The following is a 25211-nucleotide window of genomic DNA, read 5'->3' as shown; positions in this document are numbered from 1 at the left end:
ATAGTGCCTCAGTTTTTCAGAATACTTCCATCACTGTGGTCTCCAATTCTGTAATAACAACAAATTACTTCACCTCTGGTAGAAAACATGAAAGAAAAAAAGTAATTAACTGGTATACTCATGCTGAGGATAAAATGAAAGGGAAAAAAGGCAACAAGAGGTTATTTTTATTCTCTCTCTCTCTCCTTCCCCCCCCCCCCCCCCCCAAAAAAAAAATATATCAGGAACAACTTTATCCTTTTGAAAACCAGCTTGACCAGTTTTAAAACTGGCAGGTCATCACCCTTTGCTAATCTACTGTTTTAAAAGGTGGGACAGACGAAACACGTCACCATGATTGTTCTTTGGGAAGGAAAAGAGGAGCACAGTGAAAATTTGGGGGCTTAAGTTGTTTTATTTTCAATGATTTCTAGTGCCATTGTTATCAGATGCTTCCTTTATCCACGCTAGTGATGATTACACCAATACATAGCATAAGCATTTCTTCTTAATCTCAAACAAAAAAAACTTGTCAGCTGGAGAAACGTAGCTGACAAACATGGCCACTTTGAAATTCTTCTGTAACAAATCCTTCTACTACAGCATGAATTTGTCTAAAAATATCTTCTAAAGAAAGACATTAAGGTCAACCACAAACATTAGAAAATGAAAATAAAATGTTTGTTAAATTCTACTCCCTTGTACTTATGCATTAACAAACAGTTTTAATTATTTAATCATCTAATTCTTACAGGATCTCTGCTTAATGTGACATCTTATCTGAAGCCTGTTAAGTCAATGAGAAACCCAACTAATGCTAAGGAAGTTAGAAGCTTTTCACAGGTTGGTAGGGAGTTAAATCCAAGGTACATAATAAGGCTGCGTGTATAGGACCTATACCTGGAGAGGCTGAAAGTGATTAATAGAACGATTACATTCATCTCATGGTTGTGAGAATTACAGAAACTTCAGATGTTCAGCCTGAACTCCCGTATCAAAAACAATCACAGATTTCAGATTCAGGTGGGTTCTTATTCTGGTTCTGTCACTAATTCACTGTGTGGCTTTAAGCAAATCACTTGACCATTTTATTTGCTTGATTTTTAAAGTGTTCCACCTACCACACAGATGTGATGACAGTTAGTTTGCTAGTGTCTGTAAAAAGTGCTTTGAACACTAAATATTAGGTTGAAGAAACTAAGTTTAGCAGATTGAACAACCCCATAACTCAGTTTCACTCTCTATGAGCACCTGTCTTCCTCCAAAGAGTATTTCAAAGTTCAGTAATTTGAATGACAAATATAACAGTGCTAACTAACAACATAAAAGCATGGGAACATTTCCGATAGTCTATCGGAATCATAGCGTCTAAGAGATACACATTCCCTCTCTCACAAACACACACATACATCCAGAGAGAACATATGCTCCAATTGGGGTATTTTTTATTTCCTTGCTAAGAAAACAAGTAGTACTTAAAAGTATAAAAGCATGACTCCCGCATGAAATTTAAAAGCATATACTTAGGAACACTCAGAAGTGAAAAAAAAAAAAACACAAAAAACCCCCAAAAGAATAAAGCCAATCTGTTTTGAAACTCTCTATTTAAAGAAGGTGGTAAACCCCCTAACCTTTCTGTGTTATACAACAGCTGGTTTTCAACTAATGTAACATTCAATAAATCAATGTTTAATAACATATGAATATCTTAAAATTTATGTGTAAGAGAAGATAGCCCTGTAATATGATTTCCTTTCATTTTCTTTACCTTTTTTTTTTCTTTCCTAATGAACTAGTTCTTGTCTACCTTCAGTATTTCACAGAGCATCCACAGTATGCTCTTGCCCTGGACATTAAGTCTCCGTGTTTGAATCTGCCCCCACTCTTTTGTCTACAAAATCTCAGGATAATTTTTCTATAAATTAACACACCAGTATTCTTCAGTGGGTCTAATATCAAAAGGTTACATCAAGTATGTAGACCAAAGTGTAGTTCAAACCTCAGGAAATATTTTACTATTTTTATGTCTTAAAGAATCTTCACCCTTTCTCTCGCAGCTTAAGCTCCTTTCATATAATTTTTTTCGTATTTTTTGTTTTGTAAATGGGAAAAGTTCTCTAAAATTTGAACAATAATTTTCCGAGGGAGATGATGTTCCAACCTATACTCCATCTTCACTCCCTGGCCTTATTTCTCATGTGTCAAGGGTTTCATAAACAAAATGGGTATGATAAAACTATATACGACATACTGCCTATGCTCGCCATATTTTTTAAATTGTATATAATCTAGTTCTTCTATTTTACTTCTCAACATCTCTCCTTTTTTTCAGAAACAATACATTTATTCCCTAAACAACTCCTTTTTTCACTTTCAGTGTGATAACATTATTAAATAACAGATTAACAATTGTCAGAAGTGAAACATTAGAAATAAGCCCATCAAAATAATAATTTACTTTAAGAACAGCCAGAAACTATTTTTCCCAACAAGCTTTATATTATGTCCAATATAGACTTTGAGTAATAATACTCAAGTCAGTATTTACAGGCTTTGTGCATTTTACAACTGTAAATTTTAACAGTATTGATCCAGAGTCCAGTTTTTAAAAGTCCTGAATCTTAGTCTAGTTTCTAGTGGTAAAGTGAACTTACGATTGGAATATCCTGAATCACTGCCTGGTAAGCTGGAGTTAGAAATTCAAGCTCTGCTTCAGCATGGTCCGTATTCACTACACATTCAATCTCATAGACACGAACATCGCAGGAGGACTTCAGAAGAATCTGACAGTGGTAGCGACCAGCATGCCGAGGAATGAATTTTATAGGAAGCTCAACCGCATCACTTCTATCTAAAAGCAAAACCAAAAAATTGCAATGCTGTAAAGCTTTTCAGAAACATTGAATTCATAAGCAGAATCTGGAGAGAGTTCCAATAAACTGTAGGAGAGTCTCCCCAGCAGTACATGCAACACTTTAAAACAAAATAGACTTTTAGAACTGTTACCATATAAGCACAGTCAAATTTTTATTTTCCTAAAAAAAAAGCTATGTTTTAGCATCTAAACAATATTTTCTATTGTTTTTAGTAGTGCACAGAGAGAAATACTTTTAAAGCTCTATTACATTTATTAGAAAAGTTTAATGTATATGAATTTCTGCAAATATCAAAAAGTATAGTAGTTACTATACTTTTGTCAACAGTTACCATGAGAGGTATCAGAAACAATACAGTACATTTGGCGAATAGCAGCCCCAACAATGACTGGAGTTCTGATAAGTTCAGCAGTTCTCATGAGAGCTACTCATTAGACTTTTCCTATGGCCAATTTTGGACTGAACGCCTGAGTTACCAAAAATGCCAGGGGTGTCCAAGTTGGAACAGAACCATGAACAGCCCCATTTGCCCAATCCACAGCAGGTATGAAAAACTCCCCACAGCAATCTTTAGAGTAAGGAAGATGCAATACAATTGCTGTCCATCTTTGGACACAGCCAGGTCTAAGAAGTCTGCTGCAAAGACTTCCTCCTCTGCTCTTGCTTACAGAAAGGATCAGGCTCTTTCACAGTATTTTAAGCCCTTCACTAGCCCTTGTAGGACACTTTCTAAAGGAGAAGGGAAGGCACATGAGGAACTCCGGTGACTGGCCATAAAAAGAGTCCAACTCTCCCAAGAGTCTCCAAGAAACCTGAAAAACTACATGAAGACTGCTGCTGTAAAAACGTCACTGTAGTTGTAAACGTAACAAAGACTGTTCTTTTCCAAGGTTAGAAACCAATGCCTCAAGTTGGAAAAGATAATGAGAAAGGTCAGAGACAATGTAATGACACAAGAGAACCTTACAGATAAAACTCCAAGCAAATTGCTGCTCCCTGAGGGGGAACACCTGAAAAATTCTTGTGCAATTTCCCTTCTTCCTTTAATTTGGCTTATTTCCTGATGATATGTATGACAACTGGTCTCAAACTATTCTAATATTTTCAATGACGACTACTGACTTTAGAAAGTGCAATCAATTTTCATTTGCAATGTTGCTCATTCTATTCCAAAAAGTGGTGCTCCTCATGTATTCAGTTCTCACCCCTCTGAAAACGAACACCAAATTGAAGATTTCTTGTCGCTTTATGTCATCACGACTTCAGTATTTTCACAAAAATAGCTCAAGTTCAAGAGATGAACCATACAGAATGACATTATTAATCTTTCAACATTACTAGGCTATCAGAAAGATTAGAAATTGCACCTCAGGTTTAACCCTATCTGAAATAAATTAGTTTGTTCTCTTTTAAAGACAAGATTAATGGCCTGGTAATTTTAGAATTATTACTCTTTTTTCTATTTTGTCACTAAGTTATTATCCCTATGGGCTATCTTCCACAAAAGTGACCTGAGTTTGTCAGTTATGCAAGGAATGAAACCATCCTTTCCCTTCTTCAGTTCATTAGTACAGTCCCTAATTTTCTCTGTCTACAAGAATTATTTTAGGATGTTGAAACAAAATAATTACTTAGAATTTAAAGTACACATTTTAAATACTTGCATTTCACGATAAAGTAGATGTTTACAACATCTATTTGAAGAAGGATAAAACAGTGTACCAGCAACTCCAGAATATTTCTGCATGAGTTTTACTTTCTTGCTCTACATAGAAATTGTAATTACTAACAATTAGCATTATCCTTCACTGAGTTGGACCCATATTTGAAGCGCACACTTTCAAACAGAAATGCCTCCTATAGAAAAATTTAAACAGAAAACCAAGAAGTGTCTTCCTACCCATCTCATTCCATATTTATATTTAGTTTGGCATTACTTTCATTAAAATATGTTTCTTATGCATTAAAAAAATGTATTGAAGAATAGGTCTGTTGTATAATTGAAATATTATGATCAATTACAATCAATAAAAAGGAAACCTAGTAAATTGGTGATGTTTATTTAACTTGATAAGTATTTTATGCAATAAGACATGGTTTCTGAAGCAAGACAGGATCTCCAAATCAAAATGATTAGAGAAATCACTTGCCTGTGAATTATACGTGAAGGTTGGGAGGGTTTCTGCAAAATGTTTTTTCATGCTAATTTTAAATACCATAGAGTAAACTGAGCTTAAAAGTTTCTCAGCTTAGCATGTTTTCTTCTTTCTCAGTCTCATAAGATATTCAGCAAGGATTAGTCTAGGAATTAATTCAAAGATTTAATGAAAATAATCCACAGGGTCAAAATTGGCTTAACAATTCCTGAGACAAAAGTAGTAACGGTAAGCAATGGCAGCATTTATGTTATTTCTGTGTAACAGGAAGCAGAGCCTGCATCCATGGAAATTAATGAGACTGCAAGTATTTCCACAACAGTGAAAAGTCAGGCAGACCAATACAGGCTTTTGGTACAGTTTCTTTCCCTAGACAGGATATTATTTTTTTTTGATGGGCAGTTATTTCATGTGAAATAGGCAAACAGTTTTATTTTATAGATTTGTATTAGACAAATGCCCATGGGAAACATTTACTTGATCCTGAATCTGAATATCTGAATTGGGTTTAGTTGTGAATACAGTTATCAACACAGGGTTATTTGCAAAATTAATACTTTTGGTGTGTAATACCACCACACATTCTTGGAAAGCTAAATTACAGCACATAGGTTTTGATCATGTTCTCTGGCAACTGCCTGGCATCTTGTGCCATTTACTTATAGCAAAAGACAATCTGATCACTATCTGGAATTAAGAAAGTCCATGTTTTCTGGTTCTTACAAGTCTTACAACTCATCATTTTAGATCTGCCTGACCTGAATTCAAAGTTAATCCTCTAACTGCATTGGCCAACAAACAGCACCTTTCAAAGAAAAGTAATGACAATTCTTTTGACATTAAAATGTAAGAAAAAATATATTCTAGAGATTAGTAATAATGGCACTTCGCAGAGTAATCGCTCTTTAGCCCTACCACAAATTATGGGAGGAGGGAAAGAATAAAGAATAGAAATGCTACTCTTCCATATCACAATCTGTGGTCATAACTTCTGAAGGTAGGAAACTATTGGCCTTCAGCAGTTAGTCAACTACTTGCACATTATATTAGCTTTTATTCAGCCATGATGGCTCTATCTATTTAGAAGCTCAAAGCTAAATTTCACAGTGAACATCTCTGACACTGTGCATGTGTCACAAATAACTGGTTAAATTAACCCAAAGACTGAATTTGCAGGTATGGACTCCTAGGAGGTTAAATACTGAAGAGCCCAGACTCTTCTGACTTCTCTTTATATATTGGGTCTTCAAATGAGCTCATCTGAATTAGAATATCACTCTACTCAGTAGTCTTGAAAAAGCAACCACTGGTTTATATCCCTTAATGAGTGCTGATAGGTTTTGAAATTTTTGCTATCACTGTGTGTGTTTGTTTCCTGATTTTCTTTCACTTTATCTGAATACAACATATTTGTAGAAGAGTTTATAAAAAAACCTACTAACTGATTATTGGTTCTTTTTTCCACTTAAATACAGTATATCATTACATATCTAAACAAACAGTTAAATACACTTGATCAATTGGAAAAGGAACATATATTGGGGGGGGTGAGGGGGGGATGAGAACAGGTTTTCCTTAATTGATTTAAAAACGCAAATGGCAGAGAGTTTTTTTTCAATGTCTTGTCATGAATACTCAGCAGCCGTGTTCATGTATCACATTCAGCAGCCAGCAAAGAGCTGTGTGGCACTACAATAAAGTAGAAGAAAGACCTTCTTGCAGGTTGGTTGTTTAATAAACACTGCCCCTCACTATTCCTGAAGAATACTCATAAGTGCTTTAGAAACAAGCAGGCTACACAGTCCCTATGCCAATGGGCAATCGGAATGCTGCCAAGTAAAATTTTTCTTAATACAACTGAAGAAACATAATAAAGCTAAGGTTCTTTCTTCAGTCATCTGATGTATAGCCCCTACTGAAAAGGATTAGCCAAATTATAAAATATTGCATTGAGAAAAAAAAATAGTAGAGTAATAATTCAAAGTCTCTTTATCTAAAATCACAACAAAGACAGAGCCAAGATCTTTCTAACACATATGCCCAGAATTTACAAATATCAAAAATTTCAAAAGTGATTCTTCATGACTGGAAGAAGGAAGTGTTTGAGATGAGATCTTTCAAAAATAAGCAACCAAGGGGAAAAGAAGGAAGGTTAAGCAAATTTTCCTACTAACAGAGAAAAGAGCTCAGAACTAATGAAGAGTGCACTGAATGCATAAGGAAGTATTACATGGAGAGAATCAAAGACCAAGTTTTTATACCACTTACTGCAAAACAGTAAGTTAATGCAAAATTAGTAATGAAGGCTTAATGCCAAAAAGATATAACGAGAGCTAGCTAGAGATTTCTGTAGCACATGATAATACACATTCCTTCCTTTCTGCAATCTAGAATTCTCTAAGGAGAGAAGTTTTCTTTCAAAAAAAGAGAAAAAAGTAAGACAGTAGTTGTTTTAACTGAAGCCACAACAATCTGAATAAATTAACTGTAGGAACAATTATGAAGAAAGTAGAAAATTTCTAACAATTCTTGATAGTTCTGTAGAGAAAGCTTTTTCATCCATTCACTGTGGAGGAAGGAAGGGGAAAAAAAGGGGGAGGGGGGGCTCTTTTTGGGTATTCTTTGCAAGTATAACAGCAGGCAGCCAGCATTATCAAATCCTGTAGTAAGAGGCAAAAGAACTCTGATAGTAGCTTTTGATACTGAATCTAAATTAGATAGCAAGGTGGAACAACATTTTTTCGCTGAAAATGCACTGTGGACTTTTATTTCTTCCTAGACAATTTTAATGCCGAAATAGTACAATCTAGCCATCAAAACACCATGTTTTATTTCTATTTTCCTGCCTAGGCTTTTTATGTCTATCTTTATAAACTAGGAATGAAACTGAACCCTATGGCATGACTAAAAACATTCCAGAAAAGTTCAACAATGTACATGCTTATAAAATACAGTAAGCGTATATCAGGGCATACTTGTTTAGGTGCGTATCCATTTGAAAATTAAAATCTTACCATTATTTTAAGGAATTGCACAAATTTATCATTACTGATGTAATATATATGGATGTTTATCATTACATGGCAGCAGCAGATGATATTTGGTTATTCTTACAACGTATAATATAAAGTATTGATATGCTGGTACTGACGTGCTGTTGTATTGCTTTTGCATATTAATTGCTATCAATCATTTACTCCAATATACTTTCTTTCCTTTAAAATACTTCTAGTCCAAGGGCAATAGTATCAGATTTCTGCTAACACTACAATTGGTAACATAAAGTCCTTTCAAGGCAGAAGACTGTAAACAGAAAAACAGTCTGAAAAAAGAAAACCAAATAAACACGAAGCCCTTCTTATGAAGTACTTGCATGCTGTAGTATCCGTGAACCGTCACATGGAAATACGTGAGGTGCTTCATCTCAGGAATTCCTACACCTTTCTTTTTCAATTACTTAAAGCCATTGCCAGTGTCATGTTAAAATATATAAAGGCACAGCCTATTCCAGAAAATTCCTGAATTTCCTAACTCTGGAATGCTTATTGTTCTTACAACTGGATACCCACCACCGCTTTAGTTTTAGATATTGGTAGCAGTAGATCTTGTATTATTTGCTCAAATTGCAATTGCTCAAATTAGCTGTAGAATGTTTCCCTTTCTCAACAAAGAAGATCCTACATATGCCTGAACTCTATTTTCTGAATTTGTGTGTATTAAAATTATGGTCCCTAACTGTTGTTCAACTTTGGTGCAAATATTTTGAGTACTGAGAAATCTGATAACCAACTTCCATCTTCCAGAGTAAATTTTTTTCTCTTTTCCCTAATCATTCAACTAATTTTTACTTTAGCTTTGATTTTTCAGTCTTTATTTATTTCAACTTGATGTCTAGGAATGTATTTATTTTTGTGCAATTTTAGCTTTTAAGCATTTATTCTTTTTCCCCTCTTTGTATAGTCTGACTGCATCAAATTTTTATTTCACTTTTAATACCAAAAGACATATTATTGGACATTTATCTTAACATTAGAATTTCACCAAGTAATTCTAATATTAAGACCTAGCCTGACAGTTGGAACAAAAGTGTGTATCTTAGGAAAGCATCCACTTTCTTTTTTATAAGACTAAGTGGTAGAAAGATTGTTGTTTCTCTTGAGTATGTGTCAGTATTTAATAAACCTCACACGTCATTTTACAGGTATCATAAATTGTTTCATTAAAAATCTCTGTGTTATGTAGAAAGCGCTATGCTTTCTGCAAGGAGCCCTTTACAGTCAGACATATTCTCCCTTTTTAAGTACTTACAGGTAAACTGAACAGGACCTCTTTCCCTCAGAGATCACTGAGATATCAAGCTATTCAAGCTTCCAAGACCTTGAAATAATTACTACAACACTTTTCTGAACCCTTCCTCATTTCTAACCTCCCTTCTGAAGTATGGAAACCAGACCTAGACGTGATGTTCCAGTAATATTCTTCCTTTCATAAAACGGTAATAGCACTTTTTAATACCTACACTATATTTTGCCAGTTACACATTCAAGACCCTTGTTTTTTCCAAATTTAAAAAGAAAATCCTTAATGAAAGAGTGAGAGGGAGCTGAAGTCAGAAAAACACAGAGTGGGAAATAAGGCTGAAACCCTTAGTACTCGGCTACTTTGCAGATTTCTCAAACATTTTCAGAGACATCACTTTGCAAAACAAAGCCCTTCCTCCCCTTTCAACTTATGTTATTTCACCTTTGATACATAACATTATTTAGTATAAAACCCATGTTTTTCAAATAAACCCAACTGCTGAGCAAGCTGTTCTGCCTCATTTAAACTTAGTTAAAGCTGATCTTTCATTAACAGCTGAAAAGACAAATAGGATGGATTTTTGTTTTGGTTTTAAGAGTTTTACCCAAAAATCTATAGCCATTTCCTTCTTACCCTGCCAAAATTGGTGTTGTGCTGCTAGACAGGAGCAGCAAATATACAGCAGATGAGCTGCTCATAAACTCCATTAAACAAAGATAACATAATAGCTCTGACTTGTCAAACATGCTCCTCACTTGCAGGAAGAGCATGTTCTTTTCTACAGATACACTTCTATAAAATAAGACTGCATGGCAGGAAATCTTTCGACTAAACTGTGAAAAATAATAATTACCAAAATTATAAACATATATATGCATTACAAAGTCAGTGACAGTGGCAACTACATTAAAAAGTTTTAAAACTTCTATCTTTACAAATTAAAAGCAAAATGTACTCAATTGTTTTATCCTAAAGGTGCACAGAACACATGAAGGCAGACGGATGCTTATAAAGTTACAACTCTGAGCCATAAAACCTCTCTATTCAAAGTTTCTTGTATTTTCACCTCTAGAAGGAAGACAGGCAGTGACACTGGCACAGCACAACATTCTTCCAGTCACAGCATGGCACAGGTGCAAATATGCACATAATACTAAATAAAATAAAATTATATCAAATAAATACAATGAAAGGAACTCAATGTCTTCCTCCTGGATCCAGTGACGATGAGAAATGGGCATGGCCAACACCAAACCTATTACTGACTTTAGAGGAGCAGTATCGTCTAAGCCTCACAGACGCAATAGTCTCAAGACTGCAACGAAGACAGAGGTTGGCCTTGACACTGACCGTCATGCAAGCAGATGTCAGAGTTCACTGATGAAAACCTAAATCACACACGAGCATCTTAACCCCTGAAGGCTTCATCTGTCAAGGAAGCCTGAAGCCTTTGCCGTGTATCCACATGTTCTTCTTCTAGGCCAACTCCAGATTTCAGTGAATGTTCTGCAACCTCGTTTCTGACCAGAGAACGAGGTACAGGATACTCTGGTGTGTTTTCTGATTAACATCCTTCTTCACCACGGCAGTATGCCTATTCACACACCAGCATGAGAGAGAGGCCTTCCAAAAAGTTTTCACAATACAAAAAAAACTTGTGGCAAATACAACTGTTCTCCACTTAATTCATTATTGCCGATATTAAACACAAAAGAAACGCATTAAGTCTAATAATTAAATCCCTCTCACTTTTGCAAGACCAAAACAACTTTCTACTAAAATATAGTAGAAATAGCTATTCAATAGATATAGATGGCATTAAAACTATTAAGATAAAGACCTATATCATCATCTTTCAAAGCCACATTTAAAAAATGGAATCGTATTTTAAATAAATCCTTTGTATGAAGGAAGAGTAAAAAGGAATGCTACCACTTACACTTTTTAATCCCCTTTGTGCCTCACTATCCTGGATAATTAAGACCACTAAATGTAATTAATTTTTTATTACTATACTGTCAGTTAAATCAGAGAACTGAACTCTGAAAGTTAACATGATAAGGGGCTAGAGCAAAACCTCAAGATTTAAACAGAAAAATGGAAAGACAACAAAATTTTTGTTATTGGACAGGGACTATGTAATTTTGCTTTAAAAGATTAAGATCTGTTGTCCTCATTTTGGCTGGGATAGAGTTAATTTTCTTTGTAGTAGCTGGTATAGTGTTATGTCTTGGATTCAGTATAAGAAGAATGTTGATAACACACGCATGTTTTCAGTTGTTCCTAAGTAGTGTTTACGCTAAGTCAAGGATTTTTCAGCTTCTCATGCCCAGCCAGCAAGAAGGCTGGAGGGGCACAAGAAGTTGGGAGGGGACACAGCCAGGACAGCTGACCCAAAGTGGCCAAAGGGGTATTCCATACCATGGGATGTCATGCCCAGTATATAAACTGGGGGCAGTTGCCCGGGGGGCATCACTGCTCGGGAACTAACGAGGCATCAGTCAGTGAGTGGTGAGCATTGTGTATCACTTCTTTTGTATATTCCAATCCTTTCATTATTATTATTGTGATTTTATTATTGTTATTCTTATCATTATTAGTTTCTTCCTTTCTGTTCTATTAAACTGTTCTTATCTCAGCCCTCTACTTCTACCTTTTTCCTTCTGATTCTTTCACCCATCCCAATGGGTGGGGGGGGAAGTGAGTGAGTGGATGTGTGGTGCTTGGTTGCTGGCTGGGGTTAAACCACAACATTTATTCAGAGAGAAAAGACCAACTAAGATGCAGGGAAATACATACAGCATGTGGACCATGGAATACGAGGAAGAAACAACACAATTACTGATAATACTTTATTGCAGAATAGATTTAAAGCCCCAGGAAATTGCTTTGGAGACATAAATAAATAAATAAAAGATAAAAAAAGATTGCCCTGATTAAACCCAATACTGAGCAAGTATGTGAGATACTATTTAAAAGGCATAGAAAGAAGGCGATAAGGTTGACCACAGGTCATGAAGAAATATTGATGCAAATTTTAAAACATAGCATATCATTATCAGGAAACACATACTGATTAGAAAATATTACTGACATGACAAAGTCCATCTATAGATGCTACAGTGCAGGTAAATATTTTTACTTAGCTATCTGATATGACTATATAAAACACAAAAGGAAAACACTGAAAAGTATTTTTCATCTCAAACAGTAAGAATGATGCATGCCAAATAACAATTTAAAATTTAATTCTTGATTGTTAGTTGTTCTGCACTTTTTTTGTTGGAAAGCATGGAAATGAAAACATAATATCACATATTTCTAACTATAGCCTATCATTTAGGCTTCATAAGATAAATACTGAGATCAGATCAATGTTATTTATAGACTCAGTTATTCATGGGTAACATTTTCATAAACTAATACAGAGTCAAAAACTATCAGGTTTGGGGGTGCCATGCTGCTGCTGAAGATGTAGATTTTGGGGGAGAATACAAAACCTCTCTGCTAAGGAATGGGAATGATACCTATCTTTAAGTATCATTCTAAAGTATGGTATTTCTTTTTCTTCTTTAAATTGCCAGTAAATATCAGACTAAAATTCAACAGTCATGCCAATCTGGGTATGTAATGGGGTCCTCTAAATGAAATTATGTTATATATATTGAAGTGACCAAATAGAATGTATTTATATTGTACAATCTACATAGTGTTCATTATTACTGGTAGATATGGAATTTTTATCCTGTTGTGTTAGAATATAAACATTAAAAATAATAATAAAACCTCCTAACCTACAGGTGTAGAATAACTTCTCCTTTCCAACACTAACAGGTACAATGCATGCAAACATATGATCATAACACAACTATACCTTGTTATGTCCACATTTAGCCTAGCCCATACTCTTATAAATAGACAACAAAAAGGGATTATGGGGAAAAAAATAGGTCAAGAGTACCTTAACCACTCGGTTACATAAAATTCTGTTCTATAACAAAGGGGGTCCATGTAGTATGACACTCACTTAATTAAACCTGTCGATTATGTTGCTGAAAAGCTTATCACAACCCTTTCTTAATTTTCTCTGATTTCATTAGAAGTCAAAGATTTCTTGGGAAAGAAAAGGAAGCAGAATAGAAAAGACAGGTTTGATAAGAACGAATTATAGGAGCGGGTATACCTTATTATAGCTGCATAGTAGTAATTAAAACTTTTTCCCTAGGTTATAGGACTGCATCAAAAGAAGCGTGACCAGCAGGTCGAGGGAGGTGATTCTCCCCTGCTACTCCACTCTCGTGAGACCCCACCTGCAGTACTGCCTTCAGCTCTGGGGCCCCAGCGTAAGAAGAACATGGACCTGCTCGAGCGGGTCCAGAGGAAGGCTACAAAGATGATCAGAGGGCTGGAGCACCTCTCCGATGAAGACAGGCTGAGAGAGTTGGGGTTGTTCAGCCTGGAGAAGAGAAGGCTCCAGGGAGACCTTATAGCAACCTGCCAGAACTAAAGGGGGTCTACAGGAAAGATGGGGAAGGACTCTTTATCAGGGACTGTAGTGATAGAGTGAGGGGTAATGGCTTTAAATGGAAAGAAGGTAGATTTAGATTAGTTGTATGGAAGAAGTTCTTTACTGGGAGGGTGGTGAGGCACTGGAACAGGTTGCCCAGAGAGGCTGTGGCTGCCCCATCCCTGGGAGTGTCCAAGGCCAGGTCGGATGGGGCTTGGAGCAACCTGGTCTAGTGGAAGGTGTCCCTGCCCGTGGCAGGGGGGTTGGAACTAGATGATCTTTAAGGTCCTTTCCAACCCAAACCATTCTGTGATACATGATTCTCTAGTCTAATTGACGGTCTTATGCCCTTTTGTTTTGTACTGGTTGTAATTCCTTGTGTTTGCAGTTTCACTCATCACACAACAATCTCTCTATTAACTCTAATATCACATCTTCCCTTTAGCGTTAACCACAAAATGAATGACTCCTTGACTAATAAGGGTTTACAGCAAGAGGTGTGTGAATGATGGGAAAACAAAGGGATAGAATTTATTACCTAAAACCTCAAACCAAGTGCAATTTGTACTGGTTTTGCTCTGGAAACACACATATACAGAAACAGATGAGGCAAGACAGTCAAAGCATTTCTGTGGATGCTTTATCCAAGGAAACCAGCAACTTGTTATGGTGAAGCATGGAGCTCGTTTTAGACGCTGCTTCTCTGTTGCTTAAAATCTGGAGCCATTATTTTAGTTCCACTTGACATTTTAGCCTTATTGTTCTTTAATAACACACCATTAAGAAAAGAGCAACTTATTTCAAAGTTAATTATGCCTAACACAAGTTTCTAAATGCTCAATACACTATCCTTTGGTTTATAAAGCATTAAAGTTTTACTATGAATTACCTTTCTTCTGAGCTATATACGGGGATTGAATTATTTCCCAGGCTACTTGTAATGATTCAGAGAGATTAAAGCTCTTCAGGATCCTATTTAAGACAATGGTGAACAATCACTGTGATATGTGATGTGATCTTCTTGCACACCAAAATTTTTACAAAGCAAAGAATTACAGGATACATTCTGCATATCATCAAGAGGAGCTTTAAGAGGATGGGGGTACTCAAGGTGTAGATCAATGCACAAAGGAGACCAAAAGAATCCTAACAATCTCAGTATGAAACGGAGCTGGCCTGAGGATTAGACTGTGTCCTTAGGCATTCTTAGGTGGCAGACGTAGTAGATGAGCTCCATCCACATGCAGTAAGTACAGATTCCTTGGGTCACATAACACTGACACACTATAGGGGCTGTGCTTGAACTGCTTGGCAGGCACACAGAATTCAAAGTGGTTGTGGGGTTGCTCTTGTCCTATGCTTTATTTTCTAGCACTGGAACATTTTATGGTTTGTCTTTCACAAATTCTTTCAGAATTTCCACAAAATTCTTACAGACACCAGACCCTTCACTTCTGTACACGCTCTTCTGCCAATACTGTGTACTGAGACAAGACCATCTCCCCAATCCTTACGACATTTCTAATTAATCTGTAGATCTCATTGGCCATTTCAGCATTAAGAAAGAGCTCACACAGAAATAAAAATTTTCTGTGACTGTCAGTCCTTTTCACTAACAACTGTTTTCCAAAACTAGCCTCTTACCTGGTTTAGCATGCAGACTCTGTTCCACATATACTACTACCTGTTTGGTTGCACTAAAATACAGAGTTTATAACTATGTAGCAATTCCAGCTAACCATTCTTTCACAAAATCTGGGTCATTGCTAACTCAACAAAGACTTTATATAATCTTCTAAATTACTGATGGAAAGTAGCTAACTGTCCAACAAATATGAGTTCCTGAGGGCTCACTTTCTGATGACTCTCCAGTAATGAATTAACAACATTTGCTACAGTTTTTCAATCTGGCGAATATATTATTTTAGTTCCATACAAGCATATGGTTTGGATTTTGATCAAGATGTCATATTGCAAGTAAGGTAAACATATTGTATTCTTTTTATCTATTAGATCTGTAATACTGCCAAAAATGTAATAAGGTTATTTAACAAGATCTATTTTACAGGAAAATATGTTGAGTGGCATTGATTTTTACCTTCTAATTCCCTGTTGGCAGAGTTCTTAGGATATTGGCTGGGCACTTTTCCTGCTACTGCAGCCTAAGAAATTCTGATCCAAGGATTGATATTAGTTAGCTTGCTTCCACCTTTGTTTTTCTTCATAAATCTAAGCACTCTGTCATTTCTTCAGAGAAGCAGCTACTCCCACCCTAAGGAAAGCTACCACCATGGCTAAAATGCTGCTTCTTCTACAGATAATGAAGTTAAAATTTTCAGATGAGACCAATGTTTTGCCTCCATCCACAGGAACACCACCTGAGGACTTCTGTCACAATATTAGATTTTCTAAGAGCCTGTAAATATTCCTGTGTTTCCCCGTTAGCACAATAAATACACTGAATCAGCCTGCACTGCCTTTGTACTGAACACATCTTTGTTTTCGTGCTATCAGCTGGTTATCACAGCTTCCCTTTTTAGCTGTTCTTCAGCTCACCACCTCTCTGAATTCACTACCAAAGCCCCATGTATTTTTCTGCATCATCTTGACATTTCTACTCCCTCATGTAACTATTTAAGTGTCCGAGAAGGAAAAAATAAATATCAAAGAGATTGTGTTCACTGCAGTATGATTTAGTTTCTGACTTTTCATTGCTTGCTTCCCTCTTTCAGATACATTTATAATGTCCTTTGATGGAAAAAGAAGCAGCATAAACTGACAGTAAAACAACCAATTCCTTACTGTAATGTAGTGTCTTCACCACATTTTAGCAATTAATCCTCTAAAATTTTTAGGTATGTTCATTCACATTTTAACTTTAAAAATAATATGAGAAGTTGCTAAGCAACAGTGACCTGCCATCTGGTCAGTTAACAACCTTTGTTCTGAGATCATGATGGATGTCTTATTATGTCCTTATCAGACTTGTGTGTGCAGATTTCGCTCTCTATCCCAGCTGGTATTCCCCTCTTCTACAGTGCAATCCAAAGAATCCCCTACACCACTCAACAAAGCCATTACGACTTATTTTAGTTCACCTCTACATCAATTATTACAAACACAGGCAATTATTTTTTAACTTGACAACAAAAGGATTTTAACTAGGATTTAAATATCACTCCAGAAATTTTTCAGCCTTCAACCTGTGTTACATCTAATTCTACAACTTTTGCTGACTGCTTGTCCTGTAGTCACTCATCAGGCTAGTCTTGCTTCTAACACTGCAATAACTGTTGTCATCTTCCTAAAAAAGTGCCTAGTGACACCCTAAAATGTTTTACAGCACAGACACTGTAATTTAAGTAGAATGAATCTGTAACAAAAAGATTTGTCAGAAATAATCGATAAATTCTTTATTTTTATTCCAGGAAAGAAACAAAAAACACAAGGGATACACCAAGTATGAAAACAAACATACACCATGAAAGCACATGACTAATTCCAATGACACTTGGGGAAGTGAACTGTGGAAACATGCAGAAGGACTCTATGGATCAAGAAGTGATGAAACAAAACTATGGATGCACTGACTATAATTCAAGCCTTTACAAAATTTGCTAAGAAAATTACTACTTGTATTTTAAGTAGGAAAACAAAAAATTATTTGTGTTGTTATCAGATACCCTTGGGACATTACATTAGCTGTGATATAACCTTGCACAGATACCCTAGCAGATAAATATAAACACAATTTTTATCACAGAATCATTTAGGCTGGAAAAGACCTTTAACTTCATTGAGTCCAACCGTTAACCTAGCAATGCCAAGTCCACCACCAAACCATCTCCCCAAGTGCCACATCTACACGTCTTTTAAACACCTCCAGGGATGGTGACTCCACCACTTCCCTGAGCAGCCTGTTCCAATGCTTGACAACCCTTTTGGTGAAGAAATTTTTCCCAATATCCAATCTAAACCTCCCCTGGCACAACTCGAGGCCATTTCCTCTTGTCATGTTGCTTGTTACTTGGGAGAAGACACCAACCTTCACCTCGCCACAACCTCCTTTCAGGTAGTTGTAGAGAGTGATAAAGTCTCCCCTCAGCCTCCTTTTCTCCAGGCTAAACAACCCCAGTTCTCTCAGCCACTTAAGTTTTTTTAAGAAATGCAACCTAGAGTGCTTTATAAGCTAAAATAAACCATAAAAAAAAAAAAAAAAAAAAAAATCAACTACCAAAGGAGGGATCAAAATGGAAGCCAAGCAAAAAAGAAAGCAATTAAGATTTCAGTATAAAAGTTAAGATACTAGAAAAATTAAGAGGAAACAGACACTGACCAAAGTTGACAAGATCACTCTGAAGACTCATGCACAACTTCTCATTGATGAGGGGCAGGGAGAAAACAACTAATTGACACCTCCCTCTACCTGACTGAGGAGAGGCAAACAAGAAAAGATAGGTGGTATAACTGGCACAATTTGAGCACAGATCGGTGTTGGATAAGAAGGGGAAGTGAGAAATAAGCACAAATTCAGGATCTGTCAGATAAACAAAACAAATAAATTCCTCATTTACAAGTCTCCTGTGGTTGTGTACCTTTGAAAAAACCAAGGGCAAGTGGAAAACACTGTTTTGAGTGAGTAAGATGCAACTTGGGTAGCGATGACAAAGACAAGGTTGACTTTGACAAATAGGAGAATTGAGAAAGATCATTTTCTGAATGTATTTAGGAAAACCTTAAAAATACAGATTATCTCGTGAAAAAAAACCCAAATTCATCATATTTAAGACTATTCTCACCTGTTTTCTGAGGTGAAAGGTCTTTTGCTGATGAAACATTCAAATTAACTCTGCTTGATGCCAATACTGGAATAGAGAACTTCTCAGGAACCTCAAAGAATTCTTGCATGCTCACTTCTACACTGTAATCCACGTACTTCAACTCTGGGGGGAATTTACAAGGTTCCGGGAGTGCACGTCTCTGCAAGTGAAGGAATAATGTATACATAAGAACAATCATATCATAATCATTTCAGGTTAAGAAATGTAAAATTATACAGGCTTAAGGTTGTAATTTTAAAATTGAATTGGTAATTAGGCAAGTTATATAGAAATTGTTGAGAGATCCTTCTAAATAAAAACTGTCTTGTATAGTTTTTTTAGACATCATGCATCTGAAACATTCGTTTAAAGAAAATGCATTTTGAGATTTACAGTAAAACCACCTGCTACCCAGAAACCACTCTGCAATCTTTTATATGTATTCAGGGAAGGCAGGAAAAGGGGAGAAAAAACACGAAAAGAAAAATACATTCTGTATCAGATGTAGATAGATGTTTGTTCTTTTACTTCATAGTTTCTGAATAATAAAAAGCATGAAAAGAAAAAATTACTTTGATATTTTGCAAGGGATAACTATACCGTTAGCTGAGCTAGCTTTGATATTTTAATGTGGACAATATATTTTAGAAATCAAAGCATATAGAATTAAATTAAGGGACAAATAAGCTCCTCCTCCTGGTAAAAAGCATTGCTAATCAACAGCATAAAACAGATTAGTAAAGGATTAGCACACTACGTAAAAGCAAGCTCAAAATAGGCATCTAAACCTCTTAATGAACTAAATTTGACTCCTGTAAGATAGCATTACAGAAATAATGCAATGATTTAAAACACTACTTGCTCAAAATTGTGATTTTTGATCCAATAACACAGTATAATTGCAATGTTCAAGATTAACTGTAAACTGAACAAATTTAATATCTGAATCTAGTCACATTTTTTATAGACAAGTCTTTTAATTGATCAATTATCTTGAAGCAAAACTAGGGAGGAGGTAAATACAGAAATATTCAGCTTGTGCTAGGAAAACTGTTTTTTTTTCTCAAAGCTTATTGGTTTAAAATAATGCCAGGACAGCAGGTATTGCAGTACATATTGCAATGGGACAAGGAATGGAAATCTATTGTGGGAATTCAAAAAGATGATTTAAAAGGAAAGTTGTTTGTTCTTAAGGATTGCTATTAAGGGTAATATGGTCAAATTACTGTTCAAATCCACTGGGTTGAGGTTCTGCTTTGGGTTGGTGGTTTGCCTTTTTTTTTTTTTTTTTCCTGCTTTAATACAAAGCTCACATTCTGTTACCAGTTTTAGAAAGCACACCTGCACTTTGCCACTGCTTTGTTTTGACCATTAATCTATCCATCCAAAGTGTCAATATGGTGTTAAACACAAAGTACGTATGGAATTTAGGAACCTGTTAAGCTTTAGTTGCTAATACAGTTTTTTGACACAATAGATATAGAAACAGATTAGTATTCAAGATCCTTGTTCTATGAAGAACAACTGGACAGATGTATGTGACTAAAAAAATACTCATCAAAACAAAACGTTAGCATAGTTCTTTTTTTACTGTATTTGCACCACTTCTATGGTGCAAATATAATTTACGGAAGGGACAAGAAGAATTGTTAGGTGAGTTGAAAACCTGAACTCCCTATTAATTTCTCTCATGCGAAACTGGAAGTTCACTGATAGTACGCTCTCTTTGTCATGCTGTCCTGGTTTCAGCTGGGATGGAGTTAATTGTCTTCCTAGTAGCTGGTACAGTGCTATGTTTTTGAGTTGGGTATGAGGAGAATGTTGATAACACACTGATATTTTCAGTTGTTGCTAAGGAGTGTTTACGCTAAGTCAAGGATTTTTCAGCTTCTCATGTCCAGCCAGCAAGAAGGCTGGAGGGGCACAAGAAGTTGGGAGGGGACACAGCCAGGACAGCTGACCCAAACTGGCCAAAGGGGTATTCCATACCATGGGATGCCGTGCCCAGTATATAAACTGGGGGGAGCGGGCCTGAGGGCGATTGCTGCTTGGGAACTAACTGGGCATCGGTTAGCGAGCAGTGAGGAATTGCATTGTGCATCACTTGTATATTCTAATCCTTTTATTATTACTATTGTCATTTTATTAGTGTTATCATTATCATTATTAGTTTTGTCTTTTCTGTTCTATTAAACCATTCTAATCTCAACCCACGAGTTTTACTTCTTTTCCCAATTTGCTCCCCCATGCCACTGGGTGTGGGGGGGAGTGAGTGAGCGGCTGCGTGGCTTTTAGTTGCTGGCTGGGGTTAAACCACGACACACACACAGACACACACAAAATAAATATAAAAATCAATAGGTGCTAATAATTCAGTTGCTCTATTAATAGCAAGTTCCATTTCTCTCTGATAGGACTGGAATGACAGAAAACCTTGCAGTGGGAAAAAGATGTTTCATTCTCACTTGTAATGGGAAGTTCCAAACCAAAAGAATTACATATATTTACCAGTTTAAATTTGACTTTGATCTTCTGCATATTCAAATATAAATTTATACCTGATTTTGGTAATCAGACTATTTTCCAACATTGACATCAAAATCCAACATCATTAAAAAGTTTGGGAAGTCTTAATTGACAAAATGATTGTAAGATGACCTTTGGTGGAGTACTGAACACATTTAAATTCTAATTATCTTGAAGAGTTATCTTATGATTTTAAAAAAATCACTTAAGTACTTTATTTTAAGATCCTTGTTCTCATTTTTAAAGATATGTGAGGAGAAAATACAGCTGGTTAGTACTACATCATCTATGAACATTTCAAGTATTTCCTGGTAACTTGTCAAAGACTAAAGGACAAAATATTTTTATGAGACCTAGATCTTTTTGAAAGGGGAAAAAGAAAATCCTGCAAACACACACAAGACTAAACCCTGTTGCCTCAAAGCATAACATTTCCAAGAAAAGAGAAAATATCCAACTCAATTCAGATAAATGTTGCAGCTGCTCTTCTTCTTTTTAGTATTCTTCAGGGCAGTGAGAGTTAAATGGAATTTAATATTTTTTAACTTTCATTATCAATTGCAGGTCTAAGGCTGCTGTGCTACAATAAGACAGATTCCAATATGTACTTCATCAATGTAATGGTTCATGATATTCCAAGTGTGGAAGTGTTATTACCAGTTAAGAACAGTATTTGCATTCAGTTCCCAGCATTAATTTCTTTTTTAGAATATTTTTTTTAAAAAGGATAGCAGGGTATATAAAGCATCAGAATTAAACTTGATATTTTTCAAAGACTGATTGATTTTCCAAGGTATTTTTGTAGATTTACCATCTGCACTTCCTATGTATAAAGGATGGCAGATTCTATTACAGAGTACTGAGGCACCTTACTCTTTACTTGCATATTACTGTCTTCCAAATCCTAATTTAGGCCCATTTCTTCCTTCCAGGAACTAACTTCTAAAACCATTCCTCATGAATAAAAGAATTTTATGATCTCAATCTCTCAGAATCCCTGTGATCAATTATGTTTGCTATCTCCCTTAATCCCATATCAAAAGATAAGTGATGTAATATAAAAGACATTGGTCCCACTTACAATTTCGACAAATTGAAATCTGACCACAGATCCTTTTGTGAAAAGTTCATTCCCATTCAAACGTATCTAATGTAACTTTTTAATTACAGTATCTTCTCTCTTCAAGGACACCATGATTCTTTCTCAAAAAAACCCCCACAACCCACCTGTATTTAAAAAAGCCAACTGTTCAAACTGAGCTTACAACTTTTCCATAATCACATGGAAGATCAGAAGATCCTTCTTGAATCCTGGGGGACTACGAAGTGCACAAACTTTGAAGATCAGAGTTGGACAGGTGTAGGATGAGATTCTGTCACATCAGCCAAGCAGTGGAAGCCATAGCTTCAAGTACGTAAGATCTCTGCTCGTTTTCCATTCATCAAAACTAAAACTCACCACCACCACCACCATGATGTACTAAGATAAAAATAGTCAACGTTGCTTAGTCACATGGACAGCAGGATAGAAAGAAAATGCACAACGTCCTAACAGCTGGAATATGGCCAAGGGTACAGAGATCTGGTGTCCATGCTCAGATGAGCCACACACTTGAAGGGAGGCAAAATGGAGCCTAGAGTAAATACTTTTTACAACTTAACTATGAGGACACATCTGGACACAGCGGGAAGCACAAGCTTTAGTTTTGGGATTCTTGTAGAACACAACTTCTCTTCCTTTCCTATCATAATATCTAATTATACAAGGAGACTACTGGCATCTCTGACTATGAAGAGAGTGCCGTGTATCTAGAAACTGGGTCTAATTGGTGCCTCTCTAGGTAAATTCTAGATAAAAGGAATGCTGAGGCATGGTATTTTGAATTTCACTTCGCTGACTGCAACATCCTTCCCCTCTCATACCCAAGTGAATGAGTTCTCATTATTCTGTTATTTCCTTTCTTTTATTCACTTTCCTCTATTTACCACCATTAGCAACTTCAATCTAAACATGTTCTTCTTCCACATTCTCTCCCCTTTGTTTCCAGATACCCTTTTTCATCCCTTGTTATCTACATTCACCCAAACTTCCCACCTACAGGTTTCTCTTACTCATCATTAACAAAGTTAATTTGTAATTATTCACAATAATGCCAGTCCCAACCTTAACAGTGGCAGAGAGTTGAGGTCCGTTCTATATTCCCTTTACTACTACCTAAAAATGGTTTAGGAGGAATTAATGAAGTACTTAGGAGGTGTCGTGGTTTAAACCCAGTCAGCAACTGCACCACGCAGCCACTCACACACCTCCTTCATGGTGGGATGGGAGAGAGAATCAGAAGGGTGGAAGTGAGAAAACTCGTAGGTTGAGATAAAGATAGTTTAATAGGGAAAGCAAAAGTTATGTACGCAAGCAAAGCAAAACCAGGAATTCATTCCCCACTTCCCATGGGCAGGCAGACGTTCAGCCATCTCCAGGACAGCAGGGCCCCATCACACCTAACGGGGACTTGGGAAGACAAACACCATCACTCCAAACATCCCCCCTTTCCTTCTTCCCCCAGCTTTATCTGCTGAGCATGACGTCCTGTGGTCTGGAATCTCCCTGTGGTCAGTTGGGATCAGCTGTCCCAGCTGTGTCCCCTTCCAACTCCTTGTGCCCCCCCAGCCTGCTTGCTGGTGGGGTGAGGAGTGGAAAAGCCCTTGGTTCTGGATAAGCACTGCTCAGCAGTAATGAAGACATCCCTGTGTTATCAACACAAGTCCAAAACATAGCCCCATACTAGCTACTATGACAAAAATTAACTCTATCCCAGCCAAAACCAGCACATGAGGTAATAAATTAACACAACTCTATGCTTAAAAAGTAAAATTCAGAACTTTCCTAACATCTTTCATTAAAACCAATAAAAATTTCACAGTCAGAAATGGGCATGCAACCAGGTTATTATTTAGTTTCTGGGGTTTTATGCCTTGTATTTATTTATAGGGTGTATACTAATAGAATTAAATAGCATAAGGCTACTGACTTTAATCTCTCATTTTCCTTTAAATATTGAGATCTGCATCTTTGGATTCCTACTGCTTTAGCATTCTTGCTTCCTATTTCTTCATTATGTAACTTCTCTAACTCTATTAAATTTTGATGCTATTTGGTTTCAAATTTGGTTTGGTTGGGGGTTTTTTGGGGTTTTTTTTGTTTGTTTTGTTTTGTTTTTTGTTTTTTTTTTTTTAATTATACCAAAGTTTAGCACCAAAAAGAAAAATCCTTTAACAAATGGTTTGGATTGTGTTGGCAGTAAAGGTTACTTTTGGGGGACAGGGAGGGAGATGGAAGGTTACCTACTTAACCTTGCTGTTAGTAAGTCCTTCAGTGCCCAAGATTGTCAAATAAGCTATTAAAATTCTATTTCTAGCAGAACTGCTAAATGAGATGATTTTAACCTAATTTATAAAGTAAAAGATAGAAATAAAGATTTAGCTAACACTCCTGCACAGGAGATGTGGATAGGTCCTTTTTGGTGTTGGTGGTGGGCCAATTTAGACAATAAGCCTAAACCCATACTTCAGCTCCAAACTTAAAAAAGTTTCCTCAATTAATGCCACCAGAATTTCTATACTGTCACTTTTATACAGACAGTAAGTAAGAATTTACAACAAAAAGTTATTAGGAACACTCCTTGGAATTTAATCTGCATAGCGGTTTACCATACTGAGATATTTTTAATGTGTAAAGTCTTTTCTACATCAGTATATAGCAGAACTTCTCCATTTTATTTCTCATAAGCAATTATAACACTTTCTGTACAAGGAGCAAAATACTTATTTCTGCATATTAGTTTCACTTCTCACATGGTAATTTATTCAGCGTTAGTATCCATCATTATGTATTTTATGACTAATCTAATTGTCCTCCACTCTACTACAATACACATAATTTTATAACTCATATTAGATCTTAGCATACCTAGTGGTACAGAGAGTGTTCCTATTATGTTCTGTCTTGATTATATCCACAGCTTCAGAGCAGTCAAGTCTTTCATCA

The 25211-nt window shown here is 36.1% G+C and overlaps 1 protein-coding gene across 1 annotated transcript in view; it reads right to left on the bottom strand.

Moving 5' to 3' along the window:
- The window catches only part of CFAP47 (cilia and flagella associated protein 47), a 347638-nt gene that overhangs the window by 166657 nt on the left and 155770 nt on the right, over positions 1 to 25211 (bottom strand). The window contains 2 exon segments of the mRNA XM_049834739.1: positions 2634 to 2830; positions 18620 to 18800. Coding sequence (XP_049690696.1) covers positions 2634 to 2830; positions 18620 to 18800 — 378 coding nt within the window.

The sequence above is a fragment of the Accipiter gentilis genome, chromosome 32, assembly GCF_929443795.1.
Source record: "Accipiter gentilis chromosome 32, bAccGen1.1, whole genome shotgun sequence".
NCBI classification, from domain to species: Eukaryota; Metazoa; Chordata; class Aves; order Accipitriformes; family Accipitridae; genus Astur; species Astur gentilis.
Note: the sequence above shows the minus strand (reverse complement) of the source record. Positions and strands in the feature narration are given on the sequence as shown.